Source organism: Drosophila willistoni, assembly GCF_018902025.1.
Source record: "Drosophila willistoni isolate 14030-0811.24 chromosome 2R unlocalized genomic scaffold, UCI_dwil_1.1 Seg167, whole genome shotgun sequence".
Taxonomy (NCBI): domain Eukaryota; kingdom Metazoa; phylum Arthropoda; class Insecta; order Diptera; family Drosophilidae; genus Drosophila; species Drosophila willistoni.
Genome location: NW_025814050.1, coordinates 5756110 through 5779133, shown reverse-complemented (window position 1 = coordinate 5779133; position 23024 = coordinate 5756110). Strand labels below are relative to the sequence as shown.

At 34.1% G+C, this 23024-nt stretch overlaps 2 protein-coding genes across 2 annotated transcripts; one reads left to right on the top strand and one right to left on the bottom strand.

Annotated features, from left to right (window-relative positions):
- The first annotated feature begins 12799 nt into the window (after positions 1-12799).
- On the top strand, positions 12800-13867 carry LOC6643815 (telomere-binding protein cav). The gene is made up of 2 exons (XM_002066831.3): positions 12800-12992; positions 13057-13867. Exons 1-2 carry the CDS (start codon positions 12873-12875, stop codon positions 13702-13704), a joined length of 768 nt encoding a protein of 255 aa, XP_002066867.1. The 5' UTR covers positions 12800-12872; the 3' UTR covers positions 13705-13867.
- A 22-nt stretch (positions 13868-13889) lies between these two features.
- On the bottom strand, positions 13890-15053 carry LOC6643814 (juvenile hormone acid O-methyltransferase). Its single transcript, XM_002066830.3, has 2 exons — positions 14384-15053; positions 13890-14316 (listed from the first exon to the last, which is right to left on the bottom strand). Exons 1-2 carry the CDS (start codon positions 15036-15038, stop codon positions 14066-14068), a joined length of 906 nt encoding a protein of 301 aa, XP_002066866.1. The 5' UTR covers positions 15039-15053; the 3' UTR covers positions 13890-14065.
- Positions 15054-23024: the final 7971 nt, after the last annotated feature.

Sequence of the window (23024 nt, the reverse complement as noted above, 5' to 3'; positions counted from 1 at the left end):
CCCAAAGAATCTAACACAGACGGATAAAATTGTTCATTTCGACTGCAATGTATTGGAAGATAAGGACGAAGACAAAAAGAAGCAAGAAATAACAGAAGATTTTGGCAAATATTATCAAACAAACATTGAAAAGTGTAATTGATAAAGAATGTGTTATGGATACAGTGTTTCCCATAACATAAAATAAAAACTTTTTCATCTTAATTACTTTAAATACTAAATTCTGTAAATTTTTGTCTTGAATCTAATAAATATTTCAAAATGATATTTTAAATTTCAGCATTATTGAACCATGATTCGTTAAAGACACAATATTTAATTTCGATCACTGAAAATTTAGTTTGATCATTACAATTTTTTTGGTATACCATTGTCTTTTATTTGGTTAAGGTTTTTAGAGGATTGTTCATTCTGGCTTGACGACCTTCGTCATCAAGGTTGGCCTAGAGTTGCGCCGTATAACTGAGTCGATAAGGTATTGTTGTTAAGTCTTTTTAAAGTAAAAGAGGAACTAGTGGTCTTTAGGGTGTTGATCTTCAATCGAATCTACCAGTGTATTAAGATATTGCCGGATACCTTCTGCGCCTCAGAGCGGCATTGAGAGCTATGTATATACAAGGTGCCGCAAAAGAAATCATTGACACCTATTGGAAGATGCTGTCATTTTTGCAAATGGCCGCCAATGTCAAATCTGTTTTGACATTTGTGGACTAGACAGATACAGAATACAAGTGAATAAGCCCCAAGAACGCGGAATAACGCGGAAAACATTCTGAAGGACGGGTGTTTTTTGAAGTCCCGTGTTTACATCAACAAGCCTGAGCCCTTGGAAGCCCTCAAGGAAAGTATCCGACACGAATGCGAGAATTTATCGCCCGTATTGCAATGTAAACGGCGTAAGTAGCACGAACAACCTTCCTGGAATCCTCCATACGAAGCACTCTTGGGCATGGTAGGTCTGCTGTGTAATGGGACTCTAGCTCCAACACCGAGTATGTGTTTCTGAAATCCCCGTAGAATGGTGTTGGAAAAAGATTTTGAATCTTGCTCAATAGATGGCTGTGCCAGACTATATTGAACGCCTTCTGCTTAACAATGAAGACGGCATTACAGTATACTAGATCATCATAGGCTTTAGGGATGTGCAATAACATGTTGTACATTTACAAATTTATTGAAAACTAATTAATTTTAAATTTTTAAACTACACTTTGCTATCAACTCCTAGAAGGTAAGGCAAAGCTGCTTTTAGTCGGTAAGAATAAGGATTTCTACTGTAATTGAAGTCCTTGACACCTGCTTTTTCCATTTTTTAGTTTCAATCACTAAGAAAGGTTTATTAATTAGTTGTCATTTTATGCTATAAACTTTATACCTTTTTAAAGGCACTTCTCTCCTTTTGATGAGTGTTCATTTGCCTATCACAATTCATATATATTTTAAGCCTTTTTTGAAGATGTAAAAATCCAATTTCAGTTTCTCTTAGAGTAATTATATATATTCTCACCCTCCACCCCAATGCAAAGAACAAAACTGAAAGACTTTAGATCGATTTTCGTCTCATATTTCGTTGGGCTTTTGTTTACACAAAAATTATGTTTAATGAGCATCATTCCCCAGCGTTTTTGTCCATAGATTTGCCACCCATTTTACTTTTCCTAGGGGTTGGAAAAACTGACAATTATAATTACAGAGTCTTAAGTTTTTCTCTCTCATTCCAACTCTTCTCTTTCTCTTGTACTCTGTGTGTGTGTGTGTGTGTGTGTGTGAAATATTGTGATTATTTTAATTAAGGGTGTTGCAGGACATAATAAAATTCGATATATTTATGTGTCACAACTCATAAATCCGGATGATTTCTATAATAAACAATAAGCGAAATGTGCCAACTTTATGTTTTGGCATAAAAACTGAAATTGTCATAGTCCCTATGTATGTATATAAATACAAAAATCATCTAATCAACAGTCAGTAATCAGTTTTTATAGACCAAAGAGTCAGTTTTTATAAGTCAAAAGAGAGCATTCATTCGCCTGAAAGTCCTCCATGCAGAGCAATCATAACTTTTGCTCATATGAAGCGGGTTTTATTTTCGCACGTTGATAATTTTTATTGGATGCCTGGGCGAGTTGTGATATCCATGTCCGATGTCCTCTGTGTGTGTGTGTGTGTCTAGTGTCTGCAGACCTGTGTCCTTTGCAAATAAAAACACGTTTTTGCTGCGCTTTTATTTCCTCATACCAAAGGCAGAAAGTTGCCTTTTCGTCCCCTTGGTAATAATCATTTATTTAATGTACCCAAACATTTATTATTTCCGTTGGTTGTGTTTTTTTCTGTTTCCTTTTTTTTTTTGCTGCTTGTGTCCTGTGATGGGCAAAGTTAGATTGGACACTTGCTTAATTTTCTCCTAATGAATCTAATTGAGTTTATCAAGTGGCCAGAGCACCAGTGTTAATGCTAATGTTGTCGCTAGAATTTTTCAAGGGGATGACCTTTGACCTCTTGGTCACGGCTGTGGTCTCACATTGAGTCTTTAAGCAACTTGACCTTCAGCAAAGTAAAGGCGTTTGGTTGAGCATGGAGTTGAATTTTAATATGCAATATCCAACCTATAATTTAATTATCGATTTGTGACCATTGAGGTTTTCTTTCCATTGAAGTTCTAATAAATTCTGGAGTAATTAACAAATCTTATGAATTAGTAGGATTTAATGACCTCAAGCCGGCTAAAACCCAGTTTTGATTTAGCAAGATCTTTTTGGATGTTTTGATTTCTTGGTTTTTTTTTTGATTATTGTTAATCAAAATTCTTTTTTTAACTTTTTTTTTTAAATAGTTATTTATTTAAGCTCTGAGTCCATACATACAAAAATAGTATCATAGCAATACAAATAGATGATAAACAAAAAGGACCAAACCTCATTGGTATATCCAAGAGGACTATAAATATTATTGTTGGCTAATATTTTTGGCGAATCCTATTCTTTTTAGCCGTCTAAGAGGCCTGGCAGGGAGTAACCGTCTTGCGAGGATACTGCAATGTCTAATAAGCCGATCGCTATGTCTGCTGGTGTGTCTACCGATCTGTTCCTCCACTGTGTGCAGGTTGAGGTCACTGTGTAATGTGGATCCACGCACATACCATGGGCAGTTCGTTATTTGACGCGCAGCGCGATTTTGAAGCACCTGCAAGCGTTTGTAGTTGGATTTAGCCGCAATTCCCCAGATCAGCACGCCATAAAGCCAGATTGGAGCAATGCAGTGCTTTTCCTATTAATCAGCCTTAAATTGCTTAATTTCTGCATTTATTTCCACATGTTTTTGCTGTAGCTTTAAGATGTTTGCCAAAGGTAAGGCGTTTATTGAGCGTGATGCCAAGATACCTAGCTTGCGAGGGTTGTTCGAGAGTTACGCCTTCTAGTTGTATAGCCGGTGTGTTGTCTCTGAGCGTTTTTCGTGTGTAGCAGGGATTTATAGTCTTCTGTGCGTTGATTTTTAAGTTCCATCGCTTACACCAAGCTGAGAACGTGTTGACATACTCCTGCAAATCAGAAGCTGTCTTAGAGCGACATTTCGAGCTGTATAGAAGGGCGATATCGTCAGCATAAGTTTTTAACTATTGGTTTTTTAAATGTTTTAGAATAATTTTTTCTCTATATTTATGATTGAGAACTTTAAAATTCAACACCAAATTATTTGTAAATATCGGTGAATTTATGGACGGATCTAGTAATAATTTCTTAAGGGGGTTTCCAACTTGAAACTTATTAATTAGGCTTAGGAAATGCAGTAATTTTTGACGTGGGCATTTTGTCAGTTTGAGGATTTATTAAAATTGGCCGAACCGAGACAAAAGTTTTTCCACTTTAAAACGTAACAAGATGCATAGATGCATTGTATGTAAAGACCAAGACCAACATTGGTTGTTTCGAGTTGTTTAGAGTTTTACGATATTGCACTATTTTGTGAAATGTTTCAATCCATCAATCAGTTTCTTCAACTTACGAACATGTAACGTTCCAGACTTGTTTTGTGCTCAAAGTTGACTGTAGGGTTAATTTACAATTCGATTGAATGTGTGCCTTATTTCCAATTATTTACATTTTTAATATAAAGTTAATGACTAAGTAGTAAAGACAGTGTTGAGACGTATGCTTTCAATCCAAGGCAATTAAATGACTGCTAGATTAATATTAGATAATGGAGAAAAACCTTTAAGTTTTCTTAATCTGTCTACAAAACAGTCTTGAGAACTTTTAGTTGCATATGTTTTATTTTACATATTCAAAAAAATTATTCGTTATCTACACAATCGTTTCTCCATTATCCCCGACGGAACAACCTTTTATTATTGCTTCGTCAGGGGAAAAACTATACCTACGTAGGGGTTCGAACTCGGGAACAACAGAATTGTAGATTTAGTAGGTCTCCACTGACATGAGCCACCGACTAATTGTAAGTCAATTTATATAATTTGTAATACAAAAAAATTACCAACAATAAACTTATATATACAGAATGAACGAACCGCAATGACAAGCAATTAAATAAAGTAAATATAGACAGGACACAAATGATATCTGAAAGAACCTTTTGAATTTCTGTGATCATCTGTTAATTTACTTATAGACAGATGACAACTCAATGCCTGACAAACGAGCTGAAACCCTCAATTGAAAAGTATGAAACAAAACTGTAAGGAAAAAGAAATTAAAAACAATTGGCAATTGGTAAATGACATAATTATATATATAGTTTAATATTCGACCACATATGAGACATGCTAAAAATGCAAAATACATAAATACCTCATCTCATATCACCGCAAAAATGGGAAAGAAAAAATGCCTCATCATCTTCTGCGGCGACAGTTGCACCCTGACCCTTGTTGGCCAGTTGACCGCAAGAATATGCCACATGAAATTGAAATTCAATTTGGCATTTTTATTTAGGTTTTTCCCTTTATTTATGCTTTGGGCCAAATTGAAATTGAAAAGGGGCAACAAAACGTATTGAAATTGGAATTGAAATTTCATTGCCTACTTCTAGGCAGCGTTAGCAATTAAATAAACATAAAATGTCAGCGACTTTGGGTCGAAGGGAGGAAGGCAAACGATTGCAGGTTAAAAAGTAGATGGGTGGTGGGATGGTGGGGGTTGGTTGGAAAGGGTTTTTGGTGGGTAAATGCTTTTGTGGTCGTTTTAAACAAAACCGCAGGTGTTGCATACATTTACCAGCTTTGCATTAATTATGATGTGTGTGTTGTGTTTGTGTGTCGGTGTGTGTGTGCGCGCTTTGCTGGCTTGTGGTGGGGGGCGTGGCTATTCAACTATTTGCCGCACTTGCTGCCAACAAAACTGTAGCATACTTATGGGCTAAAGTAATTTTATTGCCCAAGCTGCAGGAAGTTGCATAGACCAGTCGAGAGTCCTGGGAATCCTGCACAGTTCCTTTGCACGAGTGTGCCTGTCTGTGTGTCTGTGACCCGTAAACTTTACAGTTTCTTTGTTTGGACTTGGTCCTCTACCTTCCTTCGCTCCATGACTCTCATACCATACGCCATCCGAGCAACCTTTCCACTTGGCAAGTTTGTTGCCTCTGTTATTATTTTAGTTCGTATAGTTTTTTGGCAGTTGCCTCGCTCTTGCTGCTGTAGTCGCTGCAGTCCCTGCACACAAAATGTTATTGCAAAAAACTATTAAATTTCTCCAGAGATGAAAATATGATCAGAAATTTAAATCGATTTATTAAAAGCCGTCGTCGCCGTATACCAAAAAAGGACCAACTTGCATCTGTTCTTAGGTCAAAACTATGGGTAACCGGCGCCATGTGTTGCCTCTCTCAATAGAAAACTTTTGCAGCTACGCGTGAGGTTTCCCCCCAAAAGTATGCAAAAATTTTGCAAGAGCATTGCAGGCGTATGTTGCAAAAGTCACCGTGGTTAAGATGGATTTGCTAGAAAATTGTTAGAGAAACTATAAAAGTGCTCCAAGATGTAACTAAAAGATCTTAAATGGACAACAACTTTTCACAGAATTTATATGTTTTTAACTTTTGGTAGGTATATTAAGGAGTTTAGTTATCATTTGGTTATATAGTTTATTTAAGAGCAAACTATATGTAATAATATATTAAGTTAAACAATGAAAAAGACTCACATCATTATGTTTGAATACTTTATTTTTTAAGACGCAGTTAAAATATAACTATATCCCAAACATAAACATTTTCAAATTTAATTTTAAGTTGTTATTCATTTCTTCTCAAGTCTTATTCAATGAAGCATTGATGTTTGTTTGGCGAGTATATGAAAAGGATTTGAAAAACATTCAATATAGATTGTTTGAACAGTTTAAAGTGCTTTGAAATATGTAGATTCCATGGACTTGTAGCCACCTTTTGAGAGCTTTTTTTCACTGGAAGATTCTTCTTTGTTAGCAATATTTATATATATCTTTTTAAAAATGTGTTTTTTAGTTCCAAATGTGTTTTCTAGTTATTAATAAGAAACAACCTTGAAGGGAACATTGAGAACTTGGTGAGATATCTGTCTATACCCCATTGAGTTATAAGAATTCTCTTAATGTACCCCACTGTATACAGTTGTTCATCTTTGGCATAAAAACACAAAAACTGTGGGTTAAATAAATTTACTATGTACACTTAATGTCTAGACAAAGCCTCCAATTACCTTATCCGATTACATGAAGATTTGCTCTCAACTCAACGAAGTGTTGGACGTTGACGACCACGAGGATGGTAAGCCTTCCCCTTTAGTTGGTTCGGCAAAACTGTCGAACCCTTGACCCGGCAGGAAGAGAGAAATCTTCATATTACTGTTGTCCCTTTTTGGTTTTTTTTTTTTTGGTTTCACTCTGTTTTGTTTTGTGGAGTGAACATAATTTTGGGCCAAAGACGAGAAATTTTAACTCACACCTTAGACGAAAAAAGGAGTTAAAAAGGCACTTAAGTGCCTGGGCTCAGGATACGCACAAACACACACATACATACAACGAAAGGCTTTTGGGGTTTTTAATTGAAGTAGTCCTTGTGTCGTTTTTCAAGCAGGTGTAAAGTTAAATCATAAAATGAAATTAAAATAAACCAAACAAAAACAAAAAAAAGAAAAGCAAAAAAAAAAAAAACCAACAAAGCTACGAAAACGTAATGAAGTACGGAAATCTGGAAAAGAAAAAAAAAGGATTAAGCAGGCATAATTCCCACAAGGTTTTCTTTATAGAGAGTTATAAGTTCCCTTGATGCCCATAATTAGCTCAAAAAGTTGGTAAAAATTTTTCTAGAATTTTTTTTCTTTCTGTTCAGTTTTGTTGGCAATTTTTTTATTTCAAGAATTTTTAGTTGAAAAATTTATAAGCAATGCCTAGGAACACACACACACACGCGGAGGCAGGGGGCGTGGCAACTCTTTTGTATTATACAATTAACCACGCCCACTCTCACACTCCCACACAAGCACAGACACAGAGAGAGTCGACAGACGCCCACTCAGGCGTTTTTGTCATATTACAATATAATTTATTAAAATTCTTATTTAACCAGGCAAAGGACAGCATCAAATGAAAAGTGGCAAGTGGAGGAAAAGTAGCGGGAAAATGGGTTTGCCGTAGAAGGAGAGAGACATGAAAAAGCTCTGCTTCTGGCATTTAAAAACAAAGGCATCTCGTTAGTGTTGCATTTTTAATAAAACAAAAAAAAAAAAAAACCTTTCTCACATGATATGCTTACAGACAACAACAACCAAAAGCCAAATTATTATATATCCACACTTTTGTTTATTTTTCTCTCTTAGTAATTTTCACAAATTTATTTCTTTACATTCTTTTTATAATTGCCACTTTCTGGAAGAGTTATTAAATAGATAGTCCCTTCCCTTCTTCTCTTCAGCATAGAAATAAAATTAGAGTCGAAAGTAAATTTACTTGCTTAAAGAGTTTCTTACCTTTTTTTTTTAATAAAAAATAAAAATATGGCTTTTCACAATTTTTCCATAATTAGAAAAATTTCGAAATGAATCATGCTGACATTGGTCAATCTATTGAGATTAGGCCACAATCTATTTGATTGAGTCCAGACTTTGATTATTTGTGGTATAAAGTCAAAAAATGTACACTTTTTGACCAATTTTGACAATTCTCTTTATATTTCGTAATGTAAGTCAAATTTCAGGTAAGAAATTTCTTTTAAAGTCTAAATCAAAGCAAAATTGGATTGATTGGTTTGTAAAAATATATAGCAATCAAAATTCCATTTTACATGAATCAACAAGATTGTAGTTTGAGTAGGTCCGTCCCACTTGAGCCACAGACCAGAATATTCCGATGATACAATAATCACACATATTTTACATAGAATTGGGATTCATATGCATTCGAAACATAATGAAGTAAGTCGTCTCGCCGACTTAGGTATACCATACACCAGTAAAGCAAATATTTCAACTTTATTAAACAAATGCATTTTCACATGCTTCTTACAAGCATATCTTAGTATCTCGCTCACTCAATCATACGAGCACCCTAGCGCCCCCAGCAGACAACGGCCAACTTCGGCCTTATGGAAAAACGTTTATATGCATAACTCGACTGTTTTTTGTCCGATTTTGATCAAATTTGGTATTTTGCTAGATTTTAGTATTAAATTTAAGTGTGCCAAATTTGATTGCATAAGGTAAAAAAATACGGAATATAATCAAGTTTTTCAAATTACGGGGGCGGAAAAGGGCGTGGCAAAATTTTTATACATACAAAATGTGTGCACTTACTAAGCGAATATACATACCAAATATGGTGTCTCTAGCTGGAATAGTTTTTGAGATAAACGCTTTTTTTAAATTGCGGGGGCGGAAAGGGGCGTTGCAAAAATTTGACTACATCAACTCGGCTGTTGATCGTGATCAAGAATATATATACTTTGTGGGGTCGGAGATGCTTCCTTCTGCCTGTTACATGCATTTTGGCGACTTTAATATACCATTTCACCCTATGGGTGAAATATATATATATTATAACTTGCGCTATATATTATAACTATGCTGTTATGTGAGCACAGGTCATTGTCAAGTTAAATCCTAATATTTCTAATAAGAGTATGTTGCTATGTGGGAACATGCCGATCGCACATGTCGGAGTTTAGATAGTTGGTATTATTGACAGCATGTTTATAAGCCGCCAGCCACTATTCTCTTTCTGTTTGGTCGATTCATTCTTATTGATCGTGATGGAACACAGTCGTTTTGTAGCTTGATTATTTGTATTATAATCAATAAATATTATAAAATTATTGGAATTAAAATATAAAATTATTGGGGATAAGATCCCATACCCTCCACGACAAAGGATTTAATTAACATGTATATGTTAGCATTAAATGCAAATAAGTTGAATTACACACATTTCTTATCTTTAATGTTTGTTAAACAAAAAAAAACAGATGAATGATTTGTTGATTGATATTTTCTCTATCCAAGGTCCAAATAAGGTAAGCAATCACATGAAACTATCAATAAATGAAATTTTAATTCAAAAGGATATTTGAAAATGTTCAGAAAGCTTTTCTATACTTTCGAAATCACATAGGTTTTGAATCAATCTGGAACAAATTTGTCATATATTAAATTTGCCACCACTTCCACATTCAATTTGCTCTAAACCTGCATCGTTAAATGTTTCCTTAATCTATGTAGATCTAGCTTTATATATATGCTATTAAATATATTTGTATCTGTAGGAGGCAGTCATCTGAATTCTCTGAAATGTTATTTCCAAGCCAAAGCACAAAAATGTAATGCCTTAAGAAAATTAGCTAAACAAATGATGCAATGCAAACGGCGAGTAACAAAAAGAAAAGAAAAAACCAAAATGCCAGGAACAGGGCAATTAAAGGACCACCAAAAACAGCTACAGCCAGGAACTGGAAATGGAGATGAAGTTCCTTCCGCTATGCCAACAGCCCCAAAAAATATCCCAAACCCCAGAGCCTAGGGCCAAGCAACGAAGCAAACGGAAAATTCATTACAAACAAATTAACAAATAAATCAAATTTCAATACGTAAATTTGTTTGCGAAAACAATTTGTGAGACTCTGTTTTGTAGATGGGGTTTAAAGGGGCGGGTGGAGGTGGAAGGCGATTTACAAATCGTCTGTGTGATGACTGACAGGCGGCAAATCGGTCTGAAGTCGTCTCTCGCTACAGCACTTGAGAAATCATTTATCTAAATTAATTCCTGTCGTTTACATTTGCCTCAAAAACAAAAATCAAAGATTAAGACAAACATTTACTACTTTTCAATCCACCACCACCACCAACGACGCCACCATTAACAACAACCAGAGAGGAATGGAGGCACTCAGAAGTCAGCATCAGGACCTTGACTACCGCTTGCCAATTGCCTGGAAGCTAGACAAACTCACGCCTTTGCCTCATCCCTTTGCTTGATAAATGACATGGCTCTGTTGTGTGTGTGTGTGTGAGTTGGATCAACATTTTGGCAAAAAACGAGCATCGCGTCTCATAATAACTGAACTTTGAAAATTCCAAGAAAACTTCTATATATATATATGTATATGTATATGTATGTCCGTAAATGGAAACACAATTAAAATTGTTCATTTTCAACCCTTTCAGCGGGTGGTCGCTGAAATCACTTGGGAATCGCTAAAACAATCGCGAATGTGTGTGTTTCCAAATGCTGAACAAATCGGTCGGAGTGGAGTGGAGTGGAGTAAAGTGCCGTGACGTAGCGCTTTATGGAATGAGTCAACTGACTATATATCTGTTGAGTTATATTCTTTAATAATTAGTTCTGTCAGTGGCAGGCAATTATCAATCAACAAATTGTAGCTTACTTTGAATCTGCCTTTAATCACATATATATTTATATGTATGTATGTATATTCATTCACATATATCACATATGAAATATAAAATTCTAATTGACTCTATTGTGTTACGTATAGGACAGGAAAAGTGTTACAAAAGCCATGTAATTCCATTGATCTAACATTTGTAAGGGGAGAAATGTGAAATAAAATAAACTAACACGCAAATGATATACACTCGTAATCACATGAAAAGTTGCCAAACTAGAAATATCATTGGGTGAGGTTCGAGCATTTGGTAGGGAGATGTTTGTTAAATTAAGAAACTCAATTATAATAATAAATTTTCATTTAAATGCAGGTATTTTGCTATTAAATTATTGCATAAATAAATAAATATAATTCACAATTTTATAGTTTGTCATTTGTGACTAAAGTTGAGTGAACAAAAAATAAGTTGTTCACTAATCTGAGCAATTGAACATGCTCTCTCCAAAGTGTTCTTTTTTGTTCCTCGTATTTATCAAAATTAAAGTCAGAATGCTTTTGCTAAGTAACTGAACAAGCGAGCAACTGAGCAGTGAGTGATTAATATTTACTCAATTCTATTTGAACCTATTTGTCACTTAATTTCGGGGTTCTTAGGCTAGACTATTCAATAATACAACTTTTTCTGTGTAATAATATAAAAATCCGCATACTTAATTGAATGAATAATAATTATAAGACAAAATAATGATTCACAGAGTTCAGGTAAGGTTAAGAACATCCCCCGTCTAGAATACGTACAAAGTTTAATTAGTAAAGTGAAATCATAGGTAAATTCAATTAGAATAAAAATAAATAAATTTACACATTTTAAATAGATTTCTAATTAAATATGTATCTTTAATTTTCAATATTTTAATAACTGGAATACAGGACAGAAATATGCATTTTCCACCCCCAAATGTTACTGATCTACATCAATAGACAAATCAATCGAGCCATCTGTCTGTTGGCCTAAACACCTAAATTTCAAAAACTTTAAAAACTTAAAATCAATAATTTTGATTAATATGAATTGTAATAATTTATTACAGGACATTTTTTACAGGACTTTATATTAATTTTTAAAATCTATCGGTTAGCTAAATTTCATAAAATCGGATAAAAAATAGCCCTAAAAGTTAAGTAGTTTTTCCTGACAGTAGCACCCCTATTATCCGGGATGAAGTTGAATTTGTTTCATTCTCACTGTTAACCGTGATTAGCCCTATTATCCGTGATTTTAAACGAACATTTTTTTCTAAAATAATAACGAATTCGGGGCTTCCCCGTTATAGTTAGCAATCAATGTGAAACACGCGTCTATACACATATTACATATTTTTAAGGTCAGTGCGCGGGACTTAAAGATATGTAGGTATGTACGTGAAATTTTTGCGGTTTTTCGATTTTCCGTGATGGCTCTGGTCCCGACCGTCCCGGATAATCGAGGACCAACTATATTTCGTTTTCTATGTACGTACAGGGTATTCCTGAGTCAATTCGACAGCTGTTTTTATTTACATACCTACATACATATGTATGTATGTCAGTTTCTACTATACATACATACATACATATGTAAGTATTTTCATTTATTCGAGTCTCTAAAATATAGGAACTTATTTAGTAAATGTATGTATCATTAAAATTAATGGTAATCTTACAGTTTTAATATTGCATTTATGTTCTTTAATCTGTCTAAATGATCAATTTTATATATTAGTCGTTTTTTATCTAATTCACTGAAAGTTGTATTAGCTTTGGATCACAGTTTGTATTTATACTGTTTTCTTTCTCTTTCACACTCATGGTAATCCCAAAATCATAGTGTGAAAGAGAACAATATGGTTTTTTCATTTCTTTTCCTCTTCTTGTTTTGTTGAGCAGAGTTGCCAACTGTAAAATAATCGTGAATCGATAACGATAATAAAGTGCACAATCTCAGTCAAGCTGTCAACACGTGAAATATTTAAAGAAATTTTGTGTAAAGTTTTGAATGCGAAATGTCGCTTTTGGATTCATGGGAGATTCTTCGACTCCACCAGGAGGAGGAAGAAAGTTTAATCTTGAGTAAGGCCACTGATGATAACCTGGAATTCGTACGCCATATAATTGAGAAGACAGTAAGTACATAATCTCGGTTTATTGGCACAAAGAACAGAACTATCTATGTAGTTTCTATTACAGAAAGTGACCGAGGAAGATTTAAGACGCGAGTATACCCCGGAAGAGGAACGGCAGCTCTGCCTGCGGACCAAAGTACGGGTGAATATGGCGTACGTCAATTGCGTATACGATGCCAAAAAGCGGTTGGACGCAAAGGGAAGCCTGACCAACAAATCCTATCGTTTCGTTAATGCAATGTTGATCAAGGCCATCAAGCGTCACATGGTAGTGCCCTATCCGGACGATGTTGTCGCTAGACATCAGTATATTAATCATTGCGAGCTCAAAAAAGATAACAATTTGCGGCTTGATCGTTGGAAGAAACAGCTGGAGCGTCAGAAGCTTTTGGAGAATCCACCTAAAACCGAGCCAGGAGATGTTAATTCGTCTATTATTGAACTATATGACGTAGATGGCATTGGCGATGATGATAATACGCAAGAAGCAGGTGTTCAGGCGGCGCCTTTGCCCCAAAAGAACCAGCAAACTGACTGGCTTCTTGCCATCGATGAGATCAATTCGGAATCCATGACTCTATGTGATTCCAATTATTCGCTTCAGTCTCAGATCTTAAGCCAAAGCGATGGCATGGCTGCCGATTACGCAACATTTAATACTCAGGTTCCAGCCAGTTCTACTCAGGATTCGGAGGCCGATAAGTTGCTGTAATTCTCCAAAGAGAAGATACAAATACTAGATATTAGATACATCATATGGAGTTTGGTTCGTAATTGGAATAGGATTAAAACATTTTATACCATTATAATTAATAAGATAATGCTTCAAATCCATTAATTAAACATGTTCAGAAAAACCTTTTTTTAAGTTAAAATTTATGCAACAAAAAGCAAGTATTCCCAGAATGAATATTGTATTTTTTGTTAATTACTAATAAAACTACATTACATTTTTAGGAATAACAATTTAAGTATGTAAAGGCAATAGCCATTTTCCTGAGTTTTAAAATAAATTTCTACACTAAACTTCTATTCTATTTTTGGCATTTCTAGATAATTATTTTACAAAGGATCTAATCCAAACCCTTGGCACTTTTTTGAGGTCTCATGGTATCGGCTAAAACACTATTGACAAAAGCAGGTAATTTACGAGCATAGGCCACAACCAGTTTATAGGCCGATATAAAACGCTGATCATCTTCATTCTCTTGATTTCCCTCTTGTAGGTTCATTGAGTTGACCACATCCATATAATCATCGAGGAATTCCTCATGCAAATTTACAGGCATCCGATCCAAAAACGGGCAAATGGCCTTGAAGTTGTCTGCAAGTGAAGAGCAAAAAAGGCTTTGGTGTTCAATGTTTTCCATTAATTTGGTTGATGAACTTACTCTTCAGAGTCCTTACGCCTTCGTAGACAAAGACCTCATTGCGTACTTCTACATTGTGCTGCACAAAGCCCACCTCGTTGAGCAGTTCACTGAATTCCTCTCCAGGATTGGAACTGTAGTGCAGGGGTGATATGAACCTCTCCACATCATGCATATATGCCGACCATTTGGATTGAGTACGCAAGATCTTGTACACTTCATACACAGGATTGGAGGCCAGAAATACTAGAAGGCAATCGCCACCTTCGTCGTTTCGCAACAAATTGTGTATATTAGTCACAGCTGCACGTAAATTTTGTACCCAATGCAAACAATAGAAGGAGGTGACATGATCAAATTTTCCCCTCAGCTCCTTGGGCAAGTGATCGGAGCCAATGTCAAGGACTTTGAATTGCGTACTCGGATCCTGATGATAGAATTTGCTGGCAAAACCAACCATTTGAGTGGATATGTCGGTGCCCACCAGTTGTGCCTTCTGCGGCATCAGAGGCCTCACAAAGTCCATCAGCACATTACCCGAACCGGAGCCGACATCCAGCAGCTTATCCTGACCATCTGGACGCCATTGCAGCGAGGAGGCATACTCATCCAATACCAATTTGGCATCGTGTCGCTGCACTTGGTTCGAGTGCTGATAGAGTGAGGCCTGATTCATATTAACAACTGATTCCGAAACGCATTCGAACTGTAGCTTTTATACCTGGACCCAAATATCTCCAAGCTGCCGTCGATCATGACGCTGGCAATGTCGTCAGCTCTTACAATCTGCTCTCTCGACAGAGAGATTCTCTGTTGCTCTCTGGGTTATGACGTTGCATATTAGAGATGGACTTGATTTATTTTTAAAGCTTCGCGGGGAAATTACGTTAGTTCCGGCTAAAGTTAAAGAGAGAGAGAGAGAGGGGAAAGAAAACTATTTACATTACTTACCTCCCAGTTTGATCTACACTAGCCTACAAGTTTTTAAGAGTTTTTTTAAAATAGGAAAGATATCATACCAAGTAGAAGCGAAATCTAAGAAGATCAATATATACCTCGAGGTACACTAACCTACAAATTCTTTAAAAAATTTCAAAAAGATTATACAAAAAAAAGATAGAAATATGAACATGTCTCATTGAATTTTAAAAATCAAAATGTTTTAAATGTTTTTAACAAAAATTGTGTTTCAAAAATGTAAATAGATCTATAATTAGTTGTCCTAAATACTGTATTAAGAAAAATTTCATTAAGTGTTTCTAAAATCGAGAAATTCAAATAATTATTTTGGCACTTACTTCATGTAGATTGAACATTCATCGAAGTTCTTATAACAATATATTTATTTATTTCAAAAACAAAAGGTGAAGTAATAAAATAAAGTACTAAAAGTCAATGGGCAGTGATTAAGCCTTGCAAAATTGCGTCGACATAATGGTAATCATTTTTAATGGCAAAAACCTACAAAGTATTGCAATATAAGTAATGGAAATGACGTAAACTCTCAGACCATAAACGTGATAAACTTGAGTAATTAGAAAATATGAGAGAAGAAAGGGTAAAAAAAAGCTTCTATGACACACCTTTGCTTACTTTATTTTACAATTCTTACTAAGATCTTTAATACGTAAAAGCTCGAGAAAGTTTCGACCACAGCTGAATTACAAATGTCATTCAATTATAATAAAAAATAGACAGTAAATCTTCGATAATTCGAAACAATTCTCACCAAACAAATTATATCGTTCGATATAACCTAAAAATATTGTCCATAATGAAATTGAGATAAAAACAACATAGTGACTTTATTGGTAATTATTTTAAATAAAAAGTAATTGAAATAAATTTATAAATATTAATAAGATTACGAAACAGACAAAAAACTTTGTACTTAATTAGAATTTTACACTACACTATAAAATGTTAAAAGTAATGATTGAAATCACTTTAAGACTAATCAGTAATTAAAATTTACTATATAAGAAATAAGTTTTTGGCAACTAATGTTAAAAGAATTCCAATGTAACCACTTCAAGACTGATCAGAGATTTTTAAAACCCGATATGGTATTCTTTCAATGATCATAGCTCAAAAGCTTATTTTATAAACTTTTCACTGACTTTGAAAATATATGAGAATGTTTATGCAATAGTCTTAATAATTTATTTTTTTCCTGTATGCCAGTGTCAGTGCCACATACTCGTAAAAAATGAACCTCGCCAGAGACAAAGTTGTTTTATTATTTTTTATCTGAACAGATCGGAATGAACAAGCTCAAGTTCTAGGTCAATAGAGCTTAGCTAATGCTTCCTCTCTCTCTCACTCTCTGAAACGTAATAGTTATATGTATTCGCTCGCGTCGTCTATAGAAATGTAAATCACATTGAACTTGTAGATCCCCCGATAAATAATATTAGCATATCGCTTTATTTGTTATTTCGATTTATTTAATTTTTTTGTTTCAGTGTAACTTAGCGACCCAGAGAAACGAAGTAGCCGAAATAAAATTTAAAATTATATTTTTGGTTAGAGAATTGGTATCTTCACATAACGGTTCATTGACCTACCTCAAGAAAAATATTTAGGTATATTCTAAAAAAAATATCCAAAAGAAATGGTTTTCTGTTTTGTCTTTGACAAAGTGCTCACATAAATTCTAAATATAGTCAAAATTTTTGATTTAATTTCAAGTTTGAGTCGGAGGCGGGGGAAGCCGAAGAGACGATGTAGTCACCCTTTTCCCGAGTTATTTTTCTTTTCTTTTAGTGGGGGGAATATATGTATGTACATAAATTCATTAAAAACATTCCATTTAGCTGCAAATTACATTTGTGTAATTGCCCTCAGTCCCGCTAGATGCTTATGGATATTCCAAATATTTCACATATGAGTGCGACGTTTGATGTATCCCATATAGAGGACGATGATGGCATTGATGGAATCGTCCTATGGATATGCGACATCAAAAAGCCAGGCAATCGTGGTTATTTTTTGGGTCCGTGTTCCCTTTGGATTTTAATGTGTGGGCGTCATGGCTGGTTAATTGCATTTGGCTTGGCTTTCTGCTGAAAATACTTTGAGGGGGTTTTCGCAATTACCAAAAGCTGTCGATTCGATAGCTGTCACAGAAACACACGGGGAATATCAATTAGTTTACGAAAAAGGGGTTTGGGGAATGGGTCTTGAATTCCTAAATTGACCGGAAAAAAGCGACATTGGAAATATTAAAAACGTTTTCGATTGATTTGTTGTGCATTAGGTGGTGGAATAGATACACTTTTATTTCCAAACCCTCAAAGGAAGACTAAATCATATCAATATACCATCGAGGGTATACTCAAAAATTAAGTTTTGGTACGGGTTTCAAAATAGGCTTAGTAAGAAGTTATCACTATTCAATTTAACCCTCATTGCGTTATTTACTATACTGGTATTTAGTTATTTAGTTATTGAGCACCTACTCAAAAACTTTATAATATACTAAGAAATAGTTTTCGAATTTGAGTAGTAATCAAATAAAGCTTATATTTTTGATAAATTATGATAATAATCCAATGATAGCTATAATAAATTATGATTGAATAAAATTTGCTTAAAAAGTAAAATTTTTTTTTGATATGGTCGAACCTGGATAAAAAGTACACACGATATAAGGGCCATACCTGACACTAGTGATTACTTAAATTTTTACAAAGTATACCACAAAAAACAGTAAAAAAAAACCCATTTGTTAATATATAAATACTTACAAACTCTTTTTAAAACCAAACCTTATCTATTTCATTACAAATTTTTGTGATTTATGTGCATAAATGTAAATTTGAAACAATTAAAACAAGTTTTTGAACATAAACTAGCAAACTCAATAGAGTGAACAACCTCAATACAGTAACCAAAATTCAATTCAAATTCAAATTGATAAAAAATTCACTATAAATAGAAGAGCCTTCATAAAAATCAAGACTTTTGTTTTGAAAATCAACGATTCTGTTCATGGGTATTATACTAAATTAAAAATAGAGTTTAAAGATTAAATCCTGCATCATTAAAGGGCAGGCTGTCTAAATCACAGGCAAAAATATACTATACATATATATTTAAATACAGCCACGTCGTCTAAAGAAGTAAGCTGCAAACGACCACAAAACTGTTTTAAATTGGGGAAAAGTAAGCTACAAAAAAAACTTACTTGAAAACTGTTTTTGATCCGATTCTGAATACTGCTGAGTAACAGGCCACCAAGCATTTCCTAACATTTCTGATAGCCCCCGAAGCTATTATTATCTTTCTAATTAAATAGGCAAAGATGAGCTTACTCTTTGATCATAAATGACTCCGACTGATCTGAATCAACTGTCTAAGACCCCTTCCTTTAATAAGTTTCGAATCCTTCTTGAGTCATATTTTTACATATATATGTAATTGACTAGTTTTGTCGATTAATCGTGTGCAATTTATTATATAATTTATTATTTATATTTTGTATCATATACAACTTCTTTTCAATTCGTATTTTAATCAAAAAGGAAAATTTAATCTTTGAATCTTCAAGAAGGTTTAAAATATACTCATCAAGGTGGTGTTGGTTAAAATAGTTATCCAAATGATAGGTGAAAGAGAACTTCTATAAGTTGGTCGAATTCGCGATGTTTTCAATCAATTATTCGAATTTTTTACTCAGTAAATTCAAGTAAGACACGTCCTATAAGCAACGTGTATCCAGTAGAACATCCTGGTAGAATCTCTCCTACCAAAATCGAGACAGTAAAAAACTCAGAGGCAAGTTTGAAAAGATTATCGATTACACAGAAAAACAATAGAGAACTTTTGTAATATTGCATGGAGTTTTTTCATTGTTTATTAAATTGGATTGTGCTGATCTCAAATCTCCACTCTTTAACTCTAGTTCTTGAGATCCAAATACCATTTTGAATTTTGATTAGTAAGTAAAAGTAAGTTGTTCTTCATTATTTAAGATGGGATAGAGGAAAGATAGTCTATATTACGGTGTCCTGATTTTTCTTCTGAAACCGAAATTGCCAAAACGATAGCTAGAAGATCTTGAAATCCCATTACATTTTTCATATTTTCGAATTTTATCTCATTTTACAATTCTTATTTATATTGACGACCTAATTTTTTGATTAATGATTCGCCCTTAAATGAGATATGTTATGTTAATATAAAATACAAAATTCATGAGATAAACATATGTTAATCTTAAGAACTACAAAAAGTGTTCTTATTATTGCAAATGGCTGCAAATTTTTCAAATTTATTTCTATTTATCAGTTTTAGTTAAATTTAATATCTATCAGTTATTAATGGATGGAATTAGATTCTTGAATGAATTGGCCGATTAAACCCTTTCCTTTTGGTCGTTTTCATAGTGTGTTCTTCTTAGTTTTCCCTTCGTTTCGATTCCTGAGCAAATGCAAATATTGACGCCCATTTGACTGAAGATGTTATGTGTTCATGTATGACCAGGCAAAACTTGTGGGTGGATCTGAACTATAGTTCGACCCCGTCAAAAAAGGTAATGCAAACAAATGCTCATAGTTTTATGTGATTTCTAATGGATTCACACACACTTGCCACACCCCCATTATACACCCACCTTCTCATCCATTTTATCATTCGCACACACTTGAGAATAATTTCAAGTTTATCTAACTGAACTGTAGACACACGTACATATATATATATTGTGAGGATATATACCAACATAGTAGTAGCAAAAACTTTTGCATATGTTAAAATAACAATAAGAAGAAAAGGCAGAAAACGGGGGTTGGGTTTCGGTCTATGCTACGAATAGTTGGCAGGGAAATGAGTTTTTAATGTCCCAAAGGGGAATACCACAGGGAAACTTATGTACGTATAAACCATATGTGAGCGGATTTAAAACACAAAGTAAACGGTGATTTGTTGTTATTGATTAGAACGGACATGCCACGGGAAGGCCAGAAGGGAGGACTGGGAGGCCTGGGAGGACTCGGAGCAGGACTCTAAGAAAGGCAAAAGATAGACCGACAACAGGAACTCATCCCTTTTCTTTGGCTCTCCCAAAAGAAGACGCATGCCGCAAACTTGATGAGTATTTAAAAGTTTTCCATTGTGTGTTTGATGAATATTTAATTAAGCATAAAAGGAGTTGAAATTTTCCTCTGTTGCTACAACATACAAAGAAAATAAAAACTGCCAAAGACTTGGGCTAAAGGGGTTATTCTTGGCTCTCACTCATTCTTGGCTCTTATTTTTTATTTGCCTTAAGAGTTTAGGCCAGGCAAAAGAATAAAACAAAATCAATTAACGCGTTTCTCTCTTCCTGCTTTATGTTTCTTTTTTTTTCTCTCTCTCTCTCTCTCTGTTTTACTTTTGATTATTTTATTATTTTATTTTACAAGTTGCAAGCAAAAGGCCAGCCTCAAATTAATTAAATAGTCAGCCGAGCCTCACAATACCCTTTCTATGTTTTTGCCCTACAACTCTTTGACTTTGCTGGTTTCTTACGATTTCTCGAGTTTTTTTTTATCGTCCTTTTCTTTGATACTCTTTTAGACGAAGGTTGCAATAAAAATTATGCTTTAATATATGCTAGGAATTAAAAAACAAAAATATTTAAAAATAAACCTGAAATGAAGCTTCTTTAGTATGCAAAGGAAAAATGTCCAAGTTTTTTACTATTTATATTTAGTTCTTTAGTTGTTTACTAAGTTAGGGATAATCATTTCTAATCAAATATCTTTGACAAATTGCTTTAGTTTGGCATAGCATTCCTATTTTGCAAAGAATTCCATCAAATCTTAAAAATAGTTTTGGTTTTTTTGATTAAAACTTTTCGAAGGAATCGAAAGAGTATTCCCAAGTCTTCATTTTAGTTCTCTTCGTTCTTAAATTTTTTTGTTTTTGGCAACTTCTTTTTGGCTACTCATTAAAATTAAAAGGGGTGAGGAGGTGGAAGCAGTGGAAGGATGAAGGGCAAAATAGCCAAAAGCTAGTGAGTGTCGATGGCAGCATGCAGCCTTTGACTTTTCCCCTTGCCTTCGCAGCACCCCCCACACTTTTTTTACCGCCCACTTCATGTTCGTGTTTTTCACATTTTTTTCTATATTTATATCTTCGTTCTTATATTAATTTGTTTTCTTTTTGTTTCGATTTTGCGGGCGATGGAAAAATTAATTAAAAATTAAATGAATGAACGTGAAATGAGAATGGGAAAATGGGTGGTTGGGTGGATGCTTCTCTTGGTGGAGGATAATGAGAGCCCCTAAGCTGATTTTGCGCTTAAAAAATATGCAGAAAGTGAAACAAAAAACGAAACAAAATGAAATGCCATACAATTACAACCCAGCCACGCCCACTTCAGGTAAATAAAGAGCAGCGACAACAACAACAACAAAAGAGAATTGTGCAATTTTTTGTCGCTACAATTTTTGTGTTTTTTTTTTTTCTTTTTTTATTTTTATTTAATATCATCGAGAGAAGCAGAAAAAAAAAACCCAAAAGAGAAAGAGAAGGAAAAGACAGGAAACCAGAAAGAGGAAAAAATGGTGAAAATTTTCTTTAACGTAACAAAATATTTTTATAAAATAATCAAGTTTTTCCTTTACTCGCTGTTTTTGTTTTGCTGCAACATTATTTTTAGCTTCAGGCCGGGGTGGAGGTAGATGGAGGTGCGGGTGGTGAGGGTGGTGAGGGTGGTGGGTGTGGTTTCCCTCTGGTTTGGGTGTAAATTAAAACTGTCCAGGGAAATTCAGGAGAAGCAAGGCACAAAGTTGGGAAAATGCTATTGAATATCCAGCATATCAGAAGACAAAAAAATAAATATATAATGAAAAAGAAGAAAAATTAATTAATAGCAGCGCGAGGCAACGGCCAAAAATTCAAAAGGAATCGAAACTCAATTGGAAAATCGAGAAAAAAACAATACTTCTAAAGAAAATATCTTTGCCCTCCTTTTGGAATACCATTGACAGACTGCGTAATTGTGAAATTAATTATGCATCTTCTATAGGAGATTCTCTTCAATTAAATTGTGATCAAAAGTTATATTTAATATGCGAAAAATTGGGTTATTGCCATTCCCAAAACGGCAGAATAGTTAAAAGAGCCTTTACATTTTGGCCTTGAATTCAGATAAATTTTAAAATACTTATTCTAGGTTGCCAAATATTTTGGAGAAAATATTATATATTATATTTTTCGACCAGATAACACGGACTCGAACACGGATCCTCGTTGTTCAGTTGTCTAATTGACTGAACCACTTATCTAGCGAGAACTGAAGTAAATTGTTCTCAATTTGTAACATTTGAAGCAACACTAATGAGGATATCTTGCTGATGCTTGAATTAAAATACTAGAAAACCATTTTTGGTCTAACTTACGAAATACTTCAAAAACTTTTTTTAAATGTCATATTTAAACTTTAAAATGAAACAAAAATAATATTTAGATCTTCAAATCAGGAAGCGTAATTGTAATAATTTTTGAATTGAAATTGAATTTAAATTATTTGAAATTTAAATAAACCGCAAAATTGATTTTTTTTCAACAGCTATCTTAAGTATAAAAAGTATCTGAAGAATCTTACTTTAGATTGAATTATATTGAAACAATATATTGAACAAAATAAAACACATTAAAGATTCGAAAACCC

Bases quoted from the DNA above. Each gene is read 5' to 3' on its own strand.
- LOC6643814 (XM_002066830.3), bottom strand. From the start codon at position 15,038: ATGAATCAGGCCTCACTCTATCAGCACTCGAACCAAGTGCAGCGACAC. The intron at 14,317-14,383 runs GTAAGTTCATCA...CTTCACTTGCAG, and splicing joins AGGCGTAAGGACTCTGAAGA to ACAACTTCAAGGCCATTTGC.
- LOC6643815 (XM_002066831.3), top strand. From the start codon at position 12,873: ATGTCGCTTTTGGATTCATGGGAGATTCTTCGACTCCACCAGGAGGAG. The intron at 12,993-13,056 runs GTAAGTACATAA...TTTCTATTACAG, and splicing joins GCCATATAATTGAGAAGACA to AAAGTGACCGAGGAAGATTT.